Here is a 23,402-nt window from a genome sequence, read left to right as displayed (position 1 = left end):
GTTTCTCCATGGTGGTCAGGCTGGTCTTGAACTCCTGGCCTCAGGTGATCTGCCGGCCTCAGCCTCCCAAAGTGCTGGGGTTACAGGCATGAGCCACCACACCTGGCCAGAAATTATCTAGGTTTTAAAAGATTGGGTAGTTTCCTCCTGACACCATCTGGGCCAGGAGGTTCTTTAGTGTGGCAATTTCTCTTCTCTTTTCTTTTCTTTCCTTTTCTTTTTCCTTCCTTCCTTCCTTCCTTCCTTCCCTCCCTCCCTCCCTCCCTCCCGCCCTCCCTCCCTCCCTCCCTCCCTCCTTCCTTCCTTCCTTCCTTCCTTCCTTCCTTCCTTCCTTCCTTCCTTCTCTCTTTTCTTTCGGGCCAGGAGGTTCTTTAGTATGGCAATTTCTTTCTCTTTTCTTTCTCTTTCTTTCTTCCTTCTCTTTTTCGTTTTCTTTTCTTTCCTTCCTTCTTTCCTTTTCCTTCCTTCCTTCCTTTTTTTCTTTTTCTTTCCTTCCTTCTATATTTGTGTTTTCTCTTTCTTTCTAATGTGTGCTTCATTTTTTGACTAGGTAAGCTAGAGGATTATCTAGATTTTTTGAGAAACACCATTTATTAACTCTAATATTTGTTTCTGCTTTTATCTTTAATAAAAATTTCTGGGGAAAAACAATAAATGGCAGATTTTTACAATTCAATTAAATCAGCAATCGGGGGAAATTCATAGCTTTTTCTTTCTTTCTATCTTTTGAGACAGTCTCACCCTGTCAGCCAGGCTGAGTGCAGTTTGACGATCACAGCTCCCTACAGCCTCAACCTCCTAGTCTCAAGTAATCCTTCCTTCTCAGCGTTCCAAGTATCTGGGACCACAGACACGTGCCACCACACCCAGCTAATTGTTTTTATTAATTTGTAGAGACAAGGTCTCACTATAGCCCAGGCTGGTCTCAAACTCCTGAGCTCAAGCAATCCTCTTGTCTCAGCCTCTCAAAGTGTTGGGATTACAGGTATGAGCCACTGTGCCTGGTCATAGCTTTAAATACTTTATGTAAATAATGAGAATAAAAGTAAGTGGGCCAAGCTGGACATGGTGGCTCAGGCCTGTAATCCCATCTCTTTGGGAGGCCGAAGCAGGTGGATCGTTTGAGGCCAGGAGTTTGAGACCAGCCTGGCCAACATGGTGAAACCCTATTTCTACTAAAAATTCAAAAATTAGCTGGACTTGGTGGCGGACACCTGTAGTTCCAGCTATTCAGGAGGCTGAGGCAGGAGAATCGCTTGAAGCCGGGAGGCGGAGGTTGCAGTGAACTGAGATTGTGCCACTGCACTCCAGCCTGGGCAACAGAGCGAGACTCTGTCTCAAAAATAACTAAATAACTAACTAAATAAATAAATAAAGCAAGCCGGGAACAGTGGCTCATGCTTGTAATCCCAGCACTTTGGGAGGCCGAGGCGGGCAGATCACGAGGTCAAGAGATTGAGACCATCCTGGCCAACATGGTGAAACCCTGTCTCTCCTAAAAATACAAAAATTAGCTGGGTGTGGTGGCGTGGGTCTGTAGTCTCAGCTACTCGGGAGGCTGAAGCAGGAGAATTGCTTGAACCCAGGAGGCGGAGGTTGCAGTGAGCCGAGATCACGCCACTGCACTCCAGCCTGAGTGACAGAGTGAGTCTCTGTCTCAATAAATAAATAAATAAAATGAAATAAGTGGGCCAGGTGTGGTGGCTCATGGCTGTGGTCCCAGCACTTTGGGACGCCAAGGCAGGTGGATCACTTGAGGCTAGGAGTTCAAGACCAGCCTGGCCAACATGGTGAAATCCTATTTCTACTAAAAATACAAAAATTAGCTGAACATGGTGGCAGGCGTCTGCAGTCCCAGCTACTTGGGAGGCTGAGGCATGAGATTCACCTTGAGATACCAGAATTGCCTTGAACCTGGGAGGTGGAGGTTGCAGTGATGAACCAAGATTATGCCATTGCACTCCCACCTGGGCGACAGAGTGAGACCTTGTCTCAAAAAAAAAAAAAAAAAGTAAAATAAGTGAATTAAATATTCAACTCAAAAAAGAAAGCAAACCAAAAAATGGAAGGAAATAAAATAAAATCCCCAAAATCCTAGACCTTTACGAAGTCAAATGTTGACAAGGTAGAAGCCAAGTGCTACATTATTCTCCTAGATTAACTCCTGGATTTGGACTGCCATGGATTGATGAGATCATGGAACAATCTTGGATTCCACGACTTTAAGTACAGAGTGACAATCTCTTCAGGTGGCCCAGGTTGTTTAACCAGAGATAGCACGGAGGGTGTAGTTTTTCTATACAGATCTTCAAAAATACTTTAATATTAGCAATCCATCACGCAGCATGAGGGGCAGTATTTGTGCAGCTTGATCCTTGCTAGTAATTAAAATTATGGGGTGAACTATGCCAAAAATGACCTACATAGTTACTATACTTACATGAAAATTAAAGCTAAAGTTAAAACACAATATGCAGGCCAGGCACGGTGGCTCACGCCTGTAATCCCAGCACTTTGGGAGGCCGAGGTGGGTGGATCACGAGGTCAGGAGATCAAGACCATCCTGGCTAACATTGTGAAACCCTGTCTCTACTAAACAAAATACAAAAAATTAGCCAGGCGTGGTTGCGGGCACCTGTAGTCCCAGCTACTCAGGAGGCTGAGGCAGGAGAATGGTGTGAACCCAGAAGGCGGAGCTTGCAGTGAGCTGAGATCATGCCACTGCACTCCAGCCTCAGCAACAGAGTGAGACTGCATCTCAAAAAAAAAAACAACACAATATGCAAAAGTCAGCAGGGTTATACCAATCTCAGCAAATATAAGATTGTACGTTTACCAATGTTTAGTATTCAAAGTAGTTTATTTCCTGAAATCTTATATACCATCTTCAATTTCAATTTTAATTTGACAGATATTAAAAGCTGATTAGGAAAAATATTTATAATAAATGAAAAGAAAGCATACATAATATATACAATGACTTGATTTTATAAAACAAAATATAATATAGCCATATTGTATACATCAAAATGTTTACAGTGATAGCAAGTCCTTGAAGGCAAAAATCCTTGTCTTATCTTTATGGTCCCATATTATAGCAGAGTGCTTGGCACAAAGTAGATGTTAAATAAGTGTTTATTGTAAAAGTGGAAGTGAATAATGTATGTCTTCAAAAAAAAAAGATACCCAGTCAAGTAAATATATGAAAGTTTTAATATGTTTGCATCTGAAACATACAAAAGCCTAAAGTCAATATCTAACTAAAATTCTCTAGTGTATCTTCATTATTATAAAGTTAAGTCTTTCGTCAAAAATTCAGCTCTAAAAATACGGTCTCAAAAATCATATATCTATGTATAATACTAAGACAAGTAAATTGTCAGCCAGGCACAGTGGCTAATGCCTGTAATCTCAGCACTTTGGGAGGCCAAGACAGGTGGATTGCCTGAGGTCAGGAGTTTGAGACCAGCCTGGCCAACATGGTGAAACCCTGTCACTACTAAAAATTAACCGGGTGTGGTGGCGGGCACTTGTAGTCCCACCTACTTGGGAGGCTGAGGCAGGAGAATTGCTTGAACCCGGGAGGCAGATTGCAGTGAGACGAGATCACGCCATTGCCCTCCAGTCTGTCTGAAAGAGTGAAATTCCGTCTCAAAAAAACAGAAACAAAAACAAAACAAGTAAATTGTCTTAAGCTGCATCATCATCATCATCCACTGCAGCATAAATGGCTTGATTCCTCCTCTTAATTTTTTTTCTTTGTTCAGGTTCGTGTTCATCACTCAGCCTCTTCAATGGCACCTTGGTTAAGTCCTCTCCATTCCCTGATTCCACAGTCCCACCAGGTTTCCCCTCTCTGTCAACTGTGGAATCCACCGTATCATCAGAAGATACAATCATAGAGCCTGGCAAGATCCTGACATCAGAGAAACTTGCAGAAAACTCAGAAGCTTGATCAGAAGGTTCTACAGATGGTGTATTCATGTCACTATGTGCACTTACAATACTATCTTCATCATCTTCTTCTTCATCTAACATTATTTCATCTGGATTAATAGAAGACAGAGCAGATGTGTCTGTATTATATTCACTCCGGTCTTCTCCAGAGTCATTACTCTCCACATCATCCTGTTCTTCATATTCACCACACACATGATGTTCTTCCTTGGACTTCTGAAGCCTAACATTGATGTCTGTGATGCCAAGTTGGGCACAAAATTCAGTAGTCTGAGGACTGATCCTATGAATCAGCTGCATTTGTGTCTGTGGCTTGCTAGGATCATAACAAACAGCTGTTACACTAAAGTTACACGGAACCTTGAGGTCATGATTCAATTTTTCCAACACTTCTTTCATACCTTCTTCTGTTGCACTATAATCCCACCTATAAAAGTACAAAACAATAGCTTTTTACATTTTATTAGCTCTAAACAATAAATGATGAAGTCTAATTCTAGACTTCAGGTGCAAGGATAAAAAACAAGCCATCTATCAAAATTCCATTTTTAAAGTTACAGTTAATTTAGCAAAGGACCATTTAGAAATAAAAATAATTCTTAGAAAAAGCCATCTTTAACTCATACTCCAAAACAATTTTAATGTGTGGACTATATCTTCACCATATTATAGTTTTATGTACACTTATTCACTTATAAATTTATTTGAGGTAATGCGCAACAGTCCATTTTCCTGTCTCTTATAGATGGAAAACCTGCAAACTGAATTGTTCTGATACTCATTCAACAATAATTCCCTTGATTAAAAACAACAGTGGAGGTTGATACAGCGGCTCACGCCTATAATCCCAGTACTTTGGGAGGCCGAGGGAGGTGGATTGCTTGAGCTCAGGAGTTCAAGACCAACCTGGGCAACATGGGAAAGCCCCATCTCTACCAAAAATATCAAAAAATTAGCTGGGCATGGTGGCGTGTGCCTGTGGTCCCAGCTGCTCTGGGGGCAGGGGTGAGAGGATCCCTTTAGCCCAGGAGGCGGAGGATGCAGTGAGCTAAGATCCAAGATCACACCACTGTACTCCAGTTTGGATAACAGAGCTAGACCCCGTTACAAAACAAAACAAAACAAAACAAAGGTGGGAGACGCAAAAATTATGAATGCAATGGAAAAAGCAGGTCCTAAATAAAGTGTGACTTACCTTGCATGCAGGCCATTATTTTCAGGCATATTCCATAGGTGACCAGTCACATTAATAAGATCATCTGTAGCCCTGAGAATAGTGAGCCATTCAATATCATATTCCAAGTAATCAGGAGCACTGGGGTCATGTTCTATCTCTAATATCTACAGGATGAAATAAACATTAAGAAATATATATTTATTTTTAACAGTCTAAGAACTTTAATATAATTTAATAAAATAAAAAGAAATTAAATTTAAATTTAATCTCAATTAATTTTAAATAAACCCATTTAATTTTTTTTTTTTTTTTTTTTTTTTTGAGACGGAGTCTCGCTGTGTCTCCCAGGCTGGAGTGCAGTGGCGCGATCTCGGCTCACTGCAAGCTCCGCCTCCCGGGTTCACGCCATTCTCACACCTCAGCCTCCCAAGTAGCTGGGACTACAGGCGCCCGCCACCACGTCCAGCTAGTTTTTTGTATTTTTAGTAGAGACGGGGTTTCACCATGTTAGCCAGGATAGTCTCGATCTCCTGACCTCGTGATCCACCCGCCTCGGCCTCCCAAAGTGCTGGGATTACAGGCTTGAGCCACCGCGCCCGGCCAAACCCATTTAATTTTAAAACATGAATAACTAAAATACTCCCACAGAATTCTCAGAATATGTAAATTACAAAGAGCACCAAAAAATTCCAAAAGGAAAATTAATATTTGTTTAAGTCTCTGGAAGAGTACAACTATATTATAAAGCCACTTCATTCTTCTTACCTGAAGAAAATCTCTACGTGGTAAGCATTTGTCCAAGGCTAAAAATTTGGTTGCTCTGGCTGTCTGTCCTTTATCCTTTGCCTGGACAATAAGAATCGTGATTTAAGAAAGAATGTTAAAACAATCACAGTAATTCTTCATACACAGAATACGATGAAAATAATCTTTATTACACATACCCCTAAGTTGTGTGTCAAAGGAATGACTGTTACTTTTCCAAAATAAGTTAATTCTATACCCACTTGTGCAATAAGAGAAGGCATTTAAGTTCTCAGAGCTTCAATTTTCCTACAAAATTCAGAGCAAAAACTAATGATGACAATATTAACTCAAAGCATTGAATATACATAAATCAAAGCTTAAAGGATTAAAGATAAACAAAAGGATTAAAGATAAAAGAGCTTAAAAGTAAACTGGAAGAACTAAAACTGTACAATTTTTAGAAGAACCCATAGGAGAAAATCTTTGTAACTGTGGGTTAGGCAAAGATTTCTTAGCTATACCACCAAAAATAGATGTGATATATCCATAGAATGAACTATTACTCAGCACTAAAAAGGAATGCAATATTGATACATGCTACAATGTAACTGAATCTCAAAATCAAGCAAATGAAAGAAATCAGTTGCCAAAGACTATATATTTTATGATTCCATTTAAATGAATGTTCAGGAAAGGCAAATCTATAGAAACACAAAGCAAGTTAGTGCTTGCCTGGGGCTGAGGGTAGGAACAAGGATTACCTGCAAGCAGGCACAAAGAATCTTCAGGGGTGATGGACAAGTTCTAAAACTAGATTATGTGATATTAGCACAACTCTGGAAACTTACTAAAAATCACTGAATTGTTCATTTAAAACGTGGTTTTTTTCTTTCTTTCTTTCTTTCTTTTTGAGACAGAGTCTTACTCTGTTGCCCAGATTGGAGTGCGGTGGCATGACCTTGGCTCACTGCAAACTCTGCCTCCTGGGCTCAAATGATTCTCATGTCTCAGCCTCCCGAATAGCTGGGATTACAAGTGTGTGCCAACATGCCCAGCTAATTTTTGCATTTTTAGTAGAGACGTACTTTCGCCATGTTGGCTAGACTGGCCTCAAACTCCTGGCCTCAAGTGATCCACCTGCCTTGGCCTCCCAAAGTGCTGGGATTACAGGCATGAGCCACTGCGCCAAAACATGTTTATTTTATGGTATGTAAATTATACTCCAATAAAGTTTTTTTTTCAAAGGTGAATTGTCAGAAACATGGGGGGAATCACAAACATGTAGGTCATTGTGGAAAAGGTTAAAAAGCCTTTCCCCAGCATCTCCAGTTAAAACCTGAACTCCAGAGCATGGCCTCTAGAAGGCAGTCATGATCTTGCTCCAGTTTCATCATGGAGGAAAAAACACAAGGAAGCAAGCTATGTATCTCCTGCTGAGGACCAAGCATCAGTGCAGTTCTGGTGAGGTACAAGTTGAGTATGCCTTATCTAAAATGCTTGGGACCAGAAGTGTTTTAAATTTCAGATTTTGGAATATTTGCAGAATACATACTGGTTGAATATCCTTAATCCAAAAATCTGAAAATTGTGTGTCATGTCAAAAATTTCAGATTCTAGAGCATTTCAGATTTCAGATTAGAGATGCTCAATCTATACTAAGAAAAATGGAAGGCATGGAAATTATAGGCAGATATTGGCAGCAAAGCAGTTCCAAGGAAAAGTGATCTTTGGTGCTGGTAAAGGGGCTAAAATAGAAAGTGGCAGTCAGAGGAGGTTGAGAAGCCAATTACAAAGAGGTCAAACATATCATTAATGCAGAAACACAATGAAAAGAGTAACCTCTCCGTCTCCCAGTGAAACTGGGAAGTGAGAAGAATAAATCCCCAATAGAAAGGGCCTATAGGAATATTTTCAGACAAAACCTTCCAAACTGTGTTTGAGGAACATTTTTAAAGTGTACCTCTAACACAGAAAAGTGTTTGGTTAAGTTTGGGAAGCATCACATTCTACTCGAAAGGGAACGTCCATTAGTGCAATAAAGACTCTCAGAAATTCTCTAAATGTTTCCAAGAAGAAATCCGTAACTCTGTTAACCCAGAATTTTCTAAACAGTTTTCCTATGGAATACTTTATGGGTAAGTCAGAGTTCAGCCAGAATCAGAGGTGAAAGGAAGAAATGCATACTTCCATAGAATTTTAATTATAAGTATATATTTATTTTCTACCTTCCATCAAGTACATCATCCATGCAGTTAAGCAAAGAAAACGGAGGATCATCCTGGACTCTCTTCTCCCGCAGTCACCAAATCACAATGATTCTCCTTCTAAAATCTCTCTAGAATCTACTTCATTCTCCGTATTCTCTCTTTGCCTTAGGTTAAAACCTTTTCTTTTGCTTAAATAGCCTGCTCTGCCTCCCATTTTATAGTACTCCAATCCATACACAACAATGCTGTCAAACTAATCTTTCTAAAATGAAAACCTGATTTCATCACTCCCCAAATTTCCCCACCATCTCTGGTTAAAACCTGAACTTCGGCCGGGCGCAGTGGCTCAAGCCTGTAATCCCAGCACTTTTGGGGGCCGAGACGGGCGGATCACGAGGTCAGGAGATTGAAACCATCCTGGCTAACACGGTGAAACCCCGTCTCTACTAAAATACACAAAAAACTAGCCGGGCGAGGTGGCGAGCGCCTGTAGTTCCAGCTACTCGGGAGGCTGAGGCAGGAGAATGGCGTAGACCCGGGAGGCGGAGCTTGCAGTGAGCTGAGATCCGGCCACTGCACTCCAGCCTGGGCGACAGAGCGAGACTCCGTCTCAAAAAAAAAAAACCTGAACTTCAGAGCATGGCCCCTAGAAGGCAGTTATGATCTTGTTCCAGCTTCATCAGTCCCTATGCCTTAGTCCCACAGGAACTACCTACAAGTGCTCAAACACCCCATGCTCTCAGACCTTTAGCCTCTGCACATGTCAGTCCCTTTAAATAAAATACTCTTACAGTCTGTTCCTGGCACTTCAAGACTCAGTTCAGCTATCGCCTTTTGAAAACCTTCTCTATCGTCATCTCCCACGTTCCCATCCCACCAGTCTGGCTTATGTGCTCCCACTGCCTAAGTTTTCTCTCAAACTTACTGTACTATTTTGTAATTGCTTGTCTTTTCCCAGAATCATATATTGAGCTACTCATAAGAGGTAAGTTATCTTTTACTTCTTTCTCTAACTTTACAACTGTGTCTGGTCCACAGATGTTCGATAAGTGTGTGTTAAATGAGAGAATAAATATTTTGTTTTCTACCTGATGCTGCATCAAGGCGGCAAACTTCACATGAAGGTGGGCAGAAAACCAATAAGTAGGTTTTAGATGCTCTAAAAGCTCTGAGGCAGCTGGACTTCCTAATGTGTTATTTTCCACTTCTTGTCGGAAAAAAGATTTAGTCTTAAGAAGTTGCTTCTTATTTCCATAATGATATATACTTCTTGGCCAATCATGAGACAAGAATATATCTATAGGCTGCTTCAGCTTTCAAAAGAGAAAAAGAAAAAAGAAAACTCTTAAAATAGATTAATAAAAACAATCCCCTCCTTTCTCTCTACCACCATATAACCATTCACCCACTGAGATCTCTAGAATGCTGTGTAATTCATTTTAAGGACACTTTAAGAGAATGATAAAAATACTAGGCTACTCATTCATCTAGGCAAAGAAAAGGTGCATTTTCTCTGCTCATAAATCATTCTTATTTTCAGTGGCAAGGCAAGGCAATGGAGACAGACTCTGGACTGCCAATCATCTAAGATCTTTAGCACTTAGCTTCTAAAATACACAATGACCATAGTTCTTTTCTTCTTTGGTAAAGAAATTACTACTTTGGGCTGGGTGCAGTGGTTCACGCCTGTAATCCCAGCACTTTGGGAGGCCGAGGCAGGTGATCACCTGAGGTCAGGAATTGGAAACGAGCCTGACCAACATCGTGAAACCCCGTCTCTACTAAAAATACAAAAATTAGCTGGGCATCGTGGCACATGCCTGTAATCCCAGCTATTAGGGAGACTGAGGTAGGAGAATCGCTTGAACCCAGGAGGTGGAGGTTGCAGTAAGCCGAGATCATGCCATTGCACTCCAGCCTGGGCAACAAGGGTGAAACTCCATCTCAAAAGAAGAAAAAAAAAGAAAAAAGAAATTACTATTTTGAAGATCCAGAGAAACCAGATTTCACGAGACCTCTAACATGACTGATTCAGTAAACCCAAAGATTTATCAGAAAAAAAAAAATTATAATAGGCTGACATAGTATACACTCAAAAACTCTGTTTACTACATAAATTAATATTTAATTAAACAACTAAAGGAAACAAAATACACTCCAGACTTATTTCCAGAACCTTCAAGTAATCTGAAATGAATACTCGAAAAACGAAATTAAAACCACTTAAATACCGGCTGAGCGCAGTGGTTCATGCCTGTAATCCCAGCACTTTGGAACCCTGAGGTGGGTGGATCACCTGAAGGTCAGGAGTTCCAGACCAGCCTGGCCAACATGGTGAAACCCCTTCTCTACTTAAAATATAAAAAATTAGCCAGGCGTGGTGGCGGGCACCTGTAATCCCAGCTACTCAAGAGGCTGAGGCAGGAGAATCACTTGAACCCAGGAGGCAGAGCATGCAGTGAGCTAAAATCGCACCATTGCACTCCAGCTTGGGCAACAAGAGTAAAACTTTGTCTCACAAAAAAAAAAAAACTTAAGTAACTGCTCAAGACAATACAAAATATTAGATATGACTAACCACTGAATAACTGGTATGGCCAATAGATGCAACAAAAATTCAGACTAGGGTAATGACTCTAAACTAGAAAAGTCATGGTTGGCTGGGCATGGTGGCTCATGCCTGTAATCCCAGCACTTTGGAGGCCAAGGCAGGAGGATCGCTTGAGTTTAGGAGTTTGAGACGAGCCTGGGCAACATGGCGAAACTGTCTCTAAAAAAATACGAAAAAAATTAGCTGGGCAAGGTGATGCATGCCTGTAGTCCAAGCTACTTGGGAGGCTGAAGTGGGAGGATCACCCAAGCCTGGCAGATTGAGGCTGCAGTGAGCCAAGCCATGATCATACCACTGCACTCCAGCCTGGGTGACAGAGTGAGACCTTGTCTCAAAAAAAAGAAGAAAAGTCACGGTTGGGAAATGGCATCTAAGTTGGGTCTTAAAGGACTGGTAGGATTTAGATAGGTGAAAGAGAAAATCTATTTGAGGGAACTGTATGCACAGAGCACAAAAGAAACACTTGCAAGCATCGTTAGGCTCCTGCAGAGGCTCTACAGACAGTGTGATGGGCATGAGTGCAGTCGGGCAGGCTCTACCACTAAACTTTGGGAAGTCCTGGGCAGGTTACTTACCTGTCTGAGCCTTGGTTTCTCATCCGTAAAGGAATGAAGTTAAGAGTAAGATCTATCTCATAGGATTTGAGTAGAGATTATATGAAATACCAAGTGTGAAGTCTGCTTGGCCCAGTGTCAGCCATGTAATGGGTTCTCAAACGAAAACCTAGTCTCACCTACTCTGCAGTTAAGCAGTGTTTCCATACCACCTTCACAATTTTCCCATTTCCTCTATCATCTTTACTATTACTTATTTTCTATTTAATACCATTACTTAATTACTATTACATAAAATGTTTATTTTAATATTTTCTTTAAAATATCACTTTAATATTTTCTTTTAAATATAATTTTATTTTAATAGGTATTCTTTAGCCTTACCCTAAGTAATATTTGAAATCATGAATTAAATTTTTCATTCTTACTAAAATAAACTCATAATTATTGAAGTAAAAAAAAAATTGCTGGGCACGGTGGCTCATACCTGTAATCCCAGCACTTTGGGAGGCTGAGGCAGGCAGATCACCTGAGGTCAGGAGTTCGAGACCAGCCTGACCAACATGGTGAAACCTTGCCTTTACTAAAAATACAAAAAATTGGGCAGGTGTGGTGGTGGGCGCCCGTAGTTCCAGTTACTTAGAAGGTTGAGGCACAAGACTCGCTTGAACCCAGGAGGCGGAGGTTGCAGTGAGCTGAGATCACGCCACTGCACTTCAGCCTGGGCGACAGAGTGATATTCTGTCTCAAAAAAAGAAAAACAAAATGTTCATCGTGAAACTCCTAAAAACAACTCAAGATCCACATTAAAAAAATACTGAATTGCTCTTCTTGAAAGTAGCATACCAACATGATCAAAATACGTTTTGGTACAGAATTACTTCAAAATTTTTTCAAGTCTGCTGTAATGCACTTTTTACATACCTGTTTTAATTTATAGACTTCAATATTTCTCACATGATATATACTCCTGATTGTAGATGAATTATAAGGGGGGCACTCAAAATGACCTTAGATTGAAGAAGAAAAATAAGCTATATTCAATTTCCTTAAACACTGCAAATACAAAGACATATACACAAGTTTCCAAAATATCATGTACACCTTCAATATATATGATTTTAAAAAGTTATCTAGGGAAATTTTTTTAAAAGATGGTGGACTGCAGTCTCCTGTGCGGGCTCAACTAAGGGTGTATGTGCTTTCTAAGGTCCCACACATGGTTGCTGGCAAACTTCAGTTACTTTCTAAATGTTGACTGGAGACTAGTTCCTTATGCGCAATATTAATAAAATAACAAATTATTGTTGTTTTAAGCCAAAAAAGAAATATGTGTATTACATGCATAAATGATATCCCTGAGATAAAAAAGAAAAAACTGATAAACATCTTCCCAAGAGTGGTTCCAATTTGTACTCACACCTGCCACAGAGAAGACAGCCTATTTTGTACCTCCATTTCAACAGTTTAGAATAAGAAAGAGCCAAGTGGCAGGGAACAGACTTGTAACAGTTACATTCAGGATGTAAGTTTTAGCTGCTAACTTAATTCATGAAATTTGTGAAATTGATGTGAATCCAAGCTATTCCTTTAATTTTGAAATCAAGGTATAATTCATTCAAACACAATGAAATGAATAGGCAGTTGTGATATACTCATATAATGGAATATTATTCACAAATGAACAGATTAGATTACATGTATCAACACGGATTTCAAAACATGTTAAACAAAGAAGCAAGTTGGAGAAAGATACAAGCAATATGATACATTTATATGAAGCTTAAAACAAGTACATTGTTTAAAGCTCTTATATATGTGGTAATGATGTAAAATAATCAAGTAAATTATAATCACCAAATTCAACATAGTGACTGCCTGGCAAAGAGAGGGAGGGAAGAAAAGAAGGAAATGAGATTGAGGACAGATAAACAATGAACTTTAATTGTATCTATACTGTTTTATTTCTTAAAAATAAAAATAAAAACTAGCAAAATACTAAGACTTGATAAAACTAGATCAAGGATACAAAGATATATGAAAGAGTCAAAGTATATATTATGCTTAAGTTACTCTGGGGCATGCGAGTTCTAAAGTTTAAAAATAATTCTCAAAACAATACCTTTCCGATAGTCATGAGATTTAAAGATACCAGAGATTCCACCGATCCTTACACCTCGGTATTTTACCACACCAGCCAAACCTAAACAGTACAGTTAAATAAAATTACTGTAGGTAAAAGGAATCTCTTTACACTGACTGAATAAACCATTCCATTTAGATGGAATTCCACACAGTTCTAAAATTATTTGAAAATTAAGCACCATGATGAGGTTACCCTTTTTACATAATAATATGCCAACAGTGTATTAGGGATATATTATAAAAGTATATAAAGGCAAGGTCTGGAATTAGATGAGCCAAAACATTAAGTAGATTGCAGAAGGGACAAATGAGATAGGGTGCTAAAAGTGAAACAGACATAATTTGGTAACTAACTGAATACACGGGGGAGGTAGTGGGAGGCGGAAAATGTACTATGATGGACTTACATGTATAAACCTGAAAATCAACAGGTAAGGTATAAAGAACCTGCAGCTTCTAGTTTCATTTCTGATTGATCATCTTCTGACAATTTCACTTTTTCACAATATTGTAATATAGAACGAATACATCAAAAGATGATCAATAAGTAGCAAAGTAGGGAAACTAAATTTCTGAAATTACAATCTCATCATTGGTAAAACCTATAAACAGTTCTAGAAAGAATATACATTTAAATAAAGGGATGAAGCTAGGTGGGATGGCTCATCCCTGTAATCTCACCACTTTGGAGGCCCAGGTGGGCGGATCACTTTGAGCTTATGAGTTCGAGACCAGCGTGGAAAACATGGCCAAACTCAGTCTCCACAAAACAACACAAAAAAACAAAAAAGTTAGCCAGGCATGGTGGTACACGCTTGAAGTCACAGCTACTTGGGAGGCTGTGGTAGGAGAATGGCTTGAGCCTGGAAGGCCGGAGGCTGAGATGAATGAGCTAAGATGGAGCCACTGCACTCCAGCCAGGGCAACAGAACCAGACCTTGTCTCAAAAAATAAAGGGATGAAAAGGCTATATAGTTTATAGGGACTAATATTGAAACAATCTAATCAAATCTGTCAATCTAAAAGCAGATTATAGGAAATGCAGAGGATAAAAGGAATCCAATCAGCTAAACCCGGAATGCAGGAAATGCCACAGGACAAATTTCGTGTTTTCTTCAGCAAGTAAATGGCATGAAAAAGAGAGACAGGGAGATTATTATAGTCTAATAGACTTCAGAGTCGTGACAACCAAATGAAATGGGCTGGCCTTGTCTGGGTCCTATTTAAACCAATTGTGAAGCAGACATCCATAGGTTAAGCAGGGAAATCTGACCATGAACATGGCAATAGATAATGAGTACTTCAGTTAAGTATAATAACAGTACTGTAGTAGTATTTTTAAAGATCCTCATCACTTAAAAACATGTACTGAAATATGTATAAGTGAAATAATCTAACAGTTGGATTTGCTTTAAATACTCTAGTCATCTCTTCCCACAAAAGAAAAAAAAAACAAAAAAAAAAAAACCCAGGAGACTTCAATATAATAGTCGTTGAAGCTGGGTAACAGGTACTGAGATTCATCATGCTATACTCTACTTTTGTGTATGCTTAAGAATTTCTATTAATAAAAGTTTAAGGTCTTTTTTTAATTCAATAAAAATTGTAAGAAAAAATGAAGCGATTACAAATAGTGTGTGAGGTCTTTCAATTATATTAGCTAGTGCTTAAAACACTAGATGAAGGGCATATTATCATGATCAACCATTTAATAATTAACTATCTTAATTAAATTTTCATGATTAACTATTTAAATTAATGACATTCTCCAAACACCATACATGTCAAGACAGCCCAACTAGCGCAAATCCTGGTAGACTCTTCCATCCCAGGAAAAAAAATTATCCACAAACACAATCACATACCTAAATAATAAATGTTTGGTGCCACCCAGCCACCATAGGGTAACTCTTGCAAATGATTTGAGGCTTCATGGTTTCCCCCAATGAAGAGCGTGAGAACTGGGGCCTTTTTCTCTCCAGAGTAATACCTAGAACAGAAGAGCAAAGTCAGTTACCACAATTGGGCACAGTAGAAAAGCAAATAAGTTCTGAAAAAACAACAACAACAAAAAGAAATTGACCTCATCATAAAAAGTTAAAAAGCTCTTTCAAAAGGAATTGCCCGGGGCTGGGCCCGGTGGCTCACTCCTGTAATCCCAGCACTTTGGAAGGCCGAGGCGGGTGGATCCCCTGAGGTCTGGAGTTCGAGACCAATCTGGCCAACGTGGTGAAACCCCGTCTCTACTAAAAATGCAAAAATTAGCTAGGTATAATCCCAGCTACTCGGGAGGCTGAGGCAGGAGAATCGCTTCAACCCAGGAGACAGAGGTTGCAGTGAGTCAGGATCGCGGTACTGCACTCCAGCCTGGGCAACAGAGTGAAACTCTGTCTCAAAAAAAAAAAAAAAATTGCCCAGTAACCATCCTTGCCCTTAGGAATGAAGAGGTTCCACCTTGGGCCTCAAGTCAGTGCCTGTTCAAATAAGTCAAGAACTGTGTCGAGTTCATTGCCATAACCTTATCTTTCTAGAACCACAAGCACATAGCAGGCGCCCAGTAAAAACTCCAGGATCACTAAATGAACTAATTCCAGAGTCCTATCAAGTACAAGGTAGCTACCTAAACCTGTCAGCTTCTTCCTCCAGGTTGTCCCCTCCCAGGTTTCGATCCCGTGTGAAATGGATAAGACGGGTGTATGGAAAGAAGGAAAGTGACATTTCCTAAGCTCCTAATGAGACAGGGTGCTGAAAGTTAAGCAGACACAATCTGGTACCTAACTGAATACAGTACCTAACTGAATACATTTCCCGCCTCCCACAACCTCACCCCTGTATTCAGTTAGGTACCAGTTAGAGACACAGAGCAAACAAAGGATCTAAGGGAAACAGGCAGCCAGGGGCAGAGGGAAATCGAACCCAGCCCCACCCCGCACCGCCAAGTCCCGGCCCGGGCCGCGTCCTCACCTGTAGAAGGTTTGCATGTGGCGGTACTTGGGCGGCACGGCCATGCAGCGTAGGTCCGCCTCGTTGCGCACCGCCTGGAAGTCGCCGCAGCACAGCAAGAGGTCGACAGGCCCCGGGCCGCGCCGCTCCGCCAGCGCCAGCGTCTCATAGATCTTATCCAGCTCGCCGTGGCAGCAGCCGGCCACAGCCACCCGCATTCTGCCGGCCCGAGGAGGTGAGCGCTGCCTGCAACGCACTACACCACAGCCTGCCCAGGCCCGAATGATCGCTCAGCTCCCGCCAACTTTAATAAGTAGAGCCACAGCCTGGTGTAGACGCCTGCAAAATAATTCACTTCCGGTTTCCAGATCTCGCGATAGAGGGACCGGGAAGGTCAAACCTAACTCCGGGATCCCAGGGAACTTATTTTCTTTTTTCTTTTTTTTATATTATTGTTTTATGCAGTCAATATTTTTTTCGTATATACATCCACAAATGTACTCTTTCTAGTCTTACTCTCTTCTTCCTGGATTTCCATTTTTCTCTTTGGGATCATTTTTCTTCAGTCTGAAGAACTCAGTTTAGTTTTCCTGTTTGTTTAGTGTAGGCCAACCACAGATGAATTTTTTTTCTAGATATTTGTTTGTTTAAAAATGTCTTTCCACTCTGGGAAAAATGGTGAAACTCTATCTCTACTAAAAATACAAAAATTAGCCGGGCACAGTACCGCACGTCTGTAATCACAGCTACTCCAAAGGCCGAGGCAGGAGAATTCCTCAAACCCAGGACGTGGAGTTTGCAGTGACCCGAGATCACGCCCCTGCACTCCAGCCTGGGCAACAGAGCGAGACTCCGTCAAAAAAAAAAAAAAAAAGGAAAGGAGAGGAGAGGGGAGGGCGGGGGAGGGCGAGACTCCCTCTCAAAAAAAAAAAACAAAAAACAAAAAAGAGAAAAAAGAGAAAGAGAGAGATAAGAAAAGAGGCCGGTTGCACTGGCTCACACCTGTAATCCCAACGCTTTGTGAGGCCGAGGCAGGTGGATCATGAGGTCAGGAGTTGGAGAGCAGCATGGCCAACATGGTGAAACCCCATCTCTACTAAAGATACAAAAAATTAGCTGGGCGTGGTGGCTCACACCTGTAATCCCAGCTATTTGGGAGGTTGGGACAGGAGAATCGTTTGAACCCAGGAGGCAAAGGTTGCAGTGACCTGAGATCGTGCCATTGTACTCTAGCCTGGGTGACAGGGTGAGACTCTGTCAGAAGGAAGGGAGGGAGGGAGGGAGGAATCTTTGTTTCACCTTAATTTATAAAGGATGTGTTTACTGAGTACTGAATACTAGTTAAGCAGTGTGTTTTTGTCTTTGTTTTACAAAGCATTTCAAAAATAGCATTCTATTATATTTTGACTTGCATTATCTTCTATGAGAAGTCACCTATACACTTAATTTTTTTTCATTGAAAGTAATGTGTCTTTTTTTTTTTTTTTTTTTTGAGACAGTCTCTCGCTCTCTGTTGCCCAGGCTGGAGTGCGGTGGCATGATCTCGGCTCACTGCAACCTCTGCCTTCTGAGTTCAAGCGATTCTCCTGCCTCAGCCTCCCAAGTAGCTGGGATTACAGGCGCACACCACCATGCCCATATAATTTTTTGGATTTTTAGTAGAGACGGGGTTTCACCACGATGGCCAAGCTGGTTTCGAACTCGTGACCTCAAGTGATCCTCCCACTTCGGCCTCCCAAAGTGCTAAGATTAAGGTGTTAGCCACTTCGCCCGGCCAGTAATGTGCCTTTTTCTTTGCTGTTTACTGTTATCTCTTTCTCTTCTTTCTCTCCCTACTCCTTAAAGCTATTTTAATATAATATGTCTAAGTGTTTTTTGTTTTGTTTTTTTGAACCTATCTCATTTATGCTTTCTGAATCTATAGCTTGGTATCTTTTTTCAGTTTTGGAAAATTCTTGGTCAGTATCTACTTAAATGTTGCTTTTTTTTTTTTCCCCCCCTGTCTTTTCCTACTCCTTTAGAATTTTTCCATGGTATTTTATCTATCTTTTATTTCTGTTCCATAGTTCTGGTTTTTATCAGTGTTTTATTTTGGATAATTTCTAATAACCTGTCTTCTAGTTTACTAATCCTGTTTTGTTCTATTTCCAATGTATAAACTCATTTGTTAATGTTTTAACATAGTCCTTTTCAATTTTAGGATTCATATTGGATTATTTTCCAGTAAAGCCAATAGTTTAAAGAGATTCTTTATCTTTTAATTTGTTTTCTTCATCTTTTCCTCTCTTTCTCTCATATATTAATCGTAGTTATTTTAGGTTGCCTATCTTCTAAGCCCAATATCTTATCTGCAGAGCTGATTCTATTGTCTATTTTTGTTTCATTGGATTCTTAGTTTAAAAATCTCGTTTCTTGGCCGCGGTGACTCCTGCCTGTTGTCCCAGCTTTGGGAGGCCAAGGCGGGTGGATCTCTTGAAGCCAGGAGTTCGAGACCAGCCTGGCTACCATGGTGAAACCCTGTCTCTACTAAAAATATAAAACTTAGCCCGGCGTGGGCCCGGCGCAGTGGCTCGCGCCTGTAATCCCAGCACTTTGGGAGGCCGAGGCGGGCGGATCACGAGGTCAGGAGATGGAGACCATCCTGGCTAACATAGTGAAACCCTGTCTGTACTAAAAATACAAAAAAATTAGCCGGGCATGGTGGCAGGTGCCTGTAGTCCCAGCTACTCGGGAGGCTGAGGAATGAGAATGGCGTGAACCCGGGAGGCGGAGCTTGCAGTGAGCGGAGATCGCGCCACTGCACTCCAGCCTGGGCGACAAGGCAAGAAAACTTAGCCGGGTGTGATGGCACACGCCTGTAATCCCAGCTACTTGGGAGGCTGAGGCGGGAGAATCGCTTGAACTCGGGAGGCGGAGGCTGCAGTGAGCCGAGATCACGCCACTGCACTCCAGCCTGGATTACAGAGTGAGACCCTGTCTCAAAAAGAATAAATAAATAAATATCTCGTTTCTGGTCTATCTGTATCTATATCTATATCTATATCTATATCTATATCTATATCTATATCTATATCTGTATCTATCTATATCTATATCTATATCTGTAAGTTCCAGGGTGCATGTGCAGGATGTGCAGACTTGTTACACAGGTAAACGTTTGCCGTGATTTACTGCACCTATCAACCTATCACCTAGATATTAAATCCAGCATGCATTAGCTATTTTTCCTGATGCTCTCCGTACCTTGCGGATCACTTGAGGCCAGGAGTTCGAGACCAGCCTGGCCAACATGGCGAAACCCCGTCTCTCCAAAAATACAAAAATTAGCAAGGCATTGTGGCACATGCCTGTAGTACGAGCTACCCAGGAGGCTGAGGCAGGAGAATTACTTGAACCCGGAAGACGGAGTCTGCAGTGAGCGGAGATTTCACCACTGCACTCCAGCCTTGGGGACACAGCAAGTCTCCAAGAAAAGAAAAAGAAAAAGAAGAAAAGAGGATTCTTGGGCTTGGTCTGTCTTCACCTATCTTTACAGGTCCTTGAGTCCTAGCAGTCTCACGGATGCTAAAATTCAAAACTAGGATAGTAAATAAAATCCCCCAAAGTAGGAATTTAGTTTGATAAAATTAAACCAAGATAAACGAGCAAGCAGGCGCAAATGGTGAATTCCTTAGGACGAACCTCTCAAGGCAAAGACAATTACCTGAAAGTGAATTAGAATTAAAAAATATATATTTTAAACACCCCAAAATAATTATTTTTAAATAAAACTTTAAAATCCACCCAGGATTTAAAAACTATCTCCCTCCGCCGGGTGTGGTGGTTCACACCTGTAATCTCAGCACTTTGGGAGGCCAAGGCGGGCGGATCACTTGACATCAGGAGTTTGAGACTAGCCTGGCCAACATGGTGAAACCGTCTCTACTAAAAATACATAAATTAGCCGGGCGTGGTGGTGCGCGCCTACTACTCCTCCTCCTCCCAGCTTCTGGGGAGGCTGAGGCAGGAGAATTGCTTGAACCTGGGAGGTGGAGGTTGTAGTGAGCCGAGATGGCGCCACTGCACTCCAGCCTGGGAGAGACAGAGCGAGACTCCGTCTCAAAAACAAACAAACAAAAAAACAAACAAAACAAAAAAATTACCTCCCTCTAAGATATTCTAAAATTATCAGTTTTTTTTTTTTTTTCTTTAAGTGGCCAAGGACTTTTCATTTTCCTGACAAATAGTTTTCCTAACTAGAATGCAAGCTAAATGAAAGTAGGTGAATATTTCTAAAACTTTCAGAAAGGAAGATGACCAAACTGGTAAATAAAGAATGAATGGGCCAGGCGAAGTGGCTCACACCTGTAAGCCCAGCACTTTGGGAGGCTGAGGTGGGTGGATCACTTGAGGTCAGGAGTTCCAGACCAGCCTGGCCAACATGGTGAAACCCTGTCTCTACTAAAGATACAAAAAATTAGCTGGGCATGGTGTTGAGTGCCTGTAATCCCAGCTACTCGGGAGGCTGAGGCAGGAGAATGGCTTGAACTTGGGGGCAGAGGTTGCAGCCACTGTACTCCAGCCTGAGCAACAGAGTTAGACTCTGTCTCAAAAAAAAAAGGAGGAGTGACCAAGACAAAAACAAGCAAAGAAAACACCTCTGGAAAACTTAATCAAGAAAAGATAATCTAATCAAGGTAGTACAGAGAATAATAAATCCATCTCTTACCATGTAAAAAAATTAATTAAAATAAATATTCTACGAAAAACACCAAAATTAATTAAAAATGAAGCAGTACATGTAAACAGAACAATGATAATAGGAGACACTGTAAAGATTATCAAAGATACGAAGGCATTGTGTCCAGAGTGATGTTGGAGCAATTTATTTCAAATTTACAAGGAAGATATAATTTTCATGATGCTTACATTGATTGGGAGGGTAGAAAAATATGGAAATCTAATAGTTCTGATTAGTTTTAAATATTTTATTTTCCTTCTATATAGATGTTGTTGAAATAGAACAATGGATGTTTTTTACATTGTTAAATTTAACTTCTATATTTTATTTTTAATCTATGGGAATTGTTTTCCTCTAGATCTTTTTCCTCCATGTAAAAAATTTTAATTAAGGTATAGCTTACTTAATTAACATAAATAACATTTTACATGCACAGTGTGATGATGCATGTATGACAACCACCATATCAAGATATAAAATATTTCCGGGCCAGCTATTATGGCTCATGCCTGTAAACTCGGCATTTTAGGAGGCCAAGGCAGGAGAATTGCTTGAGGCCAGGAGTTTGAGAACAGCCTGGGCAATATAGCGAGACCGCTTTACAAAAAAAAATTAAAAAGAAAACATTAGCTAGGTGTGATGGTGGGTGCCTGTGTCCCTAGCTATTTAGGAGGCTGAGGTAGGAGAATCACTTGAGCCGGGGAGGTGGAGACTGCAGTGAGCCATGATCATGCCACTGCACTCCAACCTGGGTGACAGAGCGAGACCCTGTCTTAAAAAAAAAAAAAAGATTTACCAGAAAAAAAAATTAATTAAGGCAATTGACAAAATCTGAATAAGATCTGCAAATTAGATAGAAGTATATTAGCATTAATTTCCCAATTTTGATCATTTCACTGGTGTTATATAAGGGAATTCCTTGTTTTCAGGAAACGCACACTGAAATATTTAGGTGTAAATGGACATCATTTCTGAAACTTATTCTCAAATTATGTATATATATCTTTACTTATCTGCTCATACCTGTATTGCAGGGACTAAAAGTTAAGGAACTGTATTTTTTGGATTCCCATGCCACCTTAGTTCTGGATTAGGTTTTACAAGTGGGAGGCACTTGTGTGAGATTAGGAGGCAGAAGAAAGGTGAAAGCTGCTTCTTTTCTGTCTCTGGCAATTGTGGTAGCAGCAGACAAGCCTGACCTTCTCAGTGGCAGCCAGCACCCTAAGCTTCTTTAGTGGTGATGAACGTTCTGCAGCTCCTGATCTCAAGTAAAATAAACCCTGCCTTTTTGCAACTTTAGGTCTTCCAATAACTTGTCACCTTTTTGTTTAAAAAACTTAGAATGGGTTCTGTTTTCCTGTATGATATGCCAGCCAAGATGTTATTCATGTGAAAGGCAGCAAGCAGATGTTTTTGACCACTGAAAAGAACTCCAGGGAGACAACACTCATAGACCCTTCCTGGGAAAAAAAAAAAAAAAAAAAAAAAAGACTGTAATGAAATCCAGCCAAATAAGACGTGAATACAAATAAGAATTCAGGAAGGAAGAACTGTGTTTAATAGATGGATGATTAAAAATGGAGCAGTGTAAAGGGATAGGAAATGTTGCAGGGTAGTTAATACAAGGTAGTTCAGGAAGGCCTTGCTGTTAGGGTGACATATTGAGCAGAAACTTTCATGAAATAAGGGAGTGCACTACGGGGTACCTGGGCCATGAGTTTTCAAGTTCGCTTATAAGTAAAGTATTACAAACATCAGGAAAAACATTCATCATTGCTATCCGTATCTTGTAATTGAACTAAGTGATTACGGCACCTATTACCACCTGATGGCAGCACTCTACAAGAAAGCTAAGCAGAGACAGTGACCTATGCCTGATGCAGTAAAACTAAAGTCAGTAGTTGCATAGAAAAGCAAACATCACAGACAGATAAAAGAGTTCTGTGGTGTCTTTAATCTCTGAATTTTAAACTTACCAGAAATTTTGTGGACTTTCTGATTTTAGCAGAAATAAAACAAGGAATATCTCCTGTGTATACATTTTATGGCTTCCAAATTATGTTCCTGTATTGTAAGTGGCAAAAAGATCAGATCTACTTTGCGTAATTTGTTATTTTTGCTTCCCTATTTGAAATGCATCTGCCTAATGTGGTCACCCTTGCTTGAGGGGAGTAGGGGAGTCTTTCTATTACCTGGACAATCCAGAAGGTCATATAACCATCAAAGATGGGCTGATAGTATATATAATGTTTCTTCTTCACCTATAAATAATTGGGGCTCTTGTCCTAATATGATTTTGGACAATCTGCCAGTGTTTCCACATCTACATCCAGGGAAGTAC

General features: G+C 40.4%; 1 protein-coding gene across 2 annotated transcripts; it reads right to left on the bottom strand.

Annotated features, from left to right (window-relative positions):
- Positions 1–2,841: 2,841 nt before the first annotated feature.
- On the bottom strand, positions 2,842–16,684 carry DBR1 (debranching RNA lariats 1). 2 transcript variants are annotated; one of them, XM_008008997.3, is made up of 8 exons: positions 16,363–16,684; positions 15,264–15,388; positions 13,376–13,456; positions 12,178–12,263; positions 9,177–9,401; positions 5,900–5,980; positions 5,153–5,298; positions 2,842–4,384 (listed from the first exon to the last, which is right to left on the bottom strand). In XM_008008997.3, the coding sequence occupies exons 1-8, from the start codon at positions 16,557–16,559 to the stop codon at positions 3,691–3,693; spliced, it is 1,635 nt and encodes a 544-aa protein (XP_008007188.1). In that variant the 5' UTR covers positions 16,560–16,684; the 3' UTR covers positions 2,842–3,690. The 2 variants fall into 2 exon arrangements, with proteins under 2 accessions (XP_008007188.1, XP_008007189.1); XM_008008998.3 differs by lacking the exon at positions 13,376–13,456 and having other exon boundaries at positions 16,363–16,671.
- Positions 16,685–23,402: the final 6,718 nt, after the last annotated feature.

This window comes from Chlorocebus sabaeus, chromosome 15 (genome assembly GCF_047675955.1).
Source record: "Chlorocebus sabaeus isolate Y175 chromosome 15, mChlSab1.0.hap1, whole genome shotgun sequence".
In the NCBI taxonomy this organism is placed as follows: Eukaryota; Metazoa; Chordata; class Mammalia; order Primates; family Cercopithecidae; genus Chlorocebus; species Chlorocebus sabaeus.
Note: the sequence above shows the minus strand (reverse complement) of the source record. Positions and strands in the feature narration are given on the sequence as shown.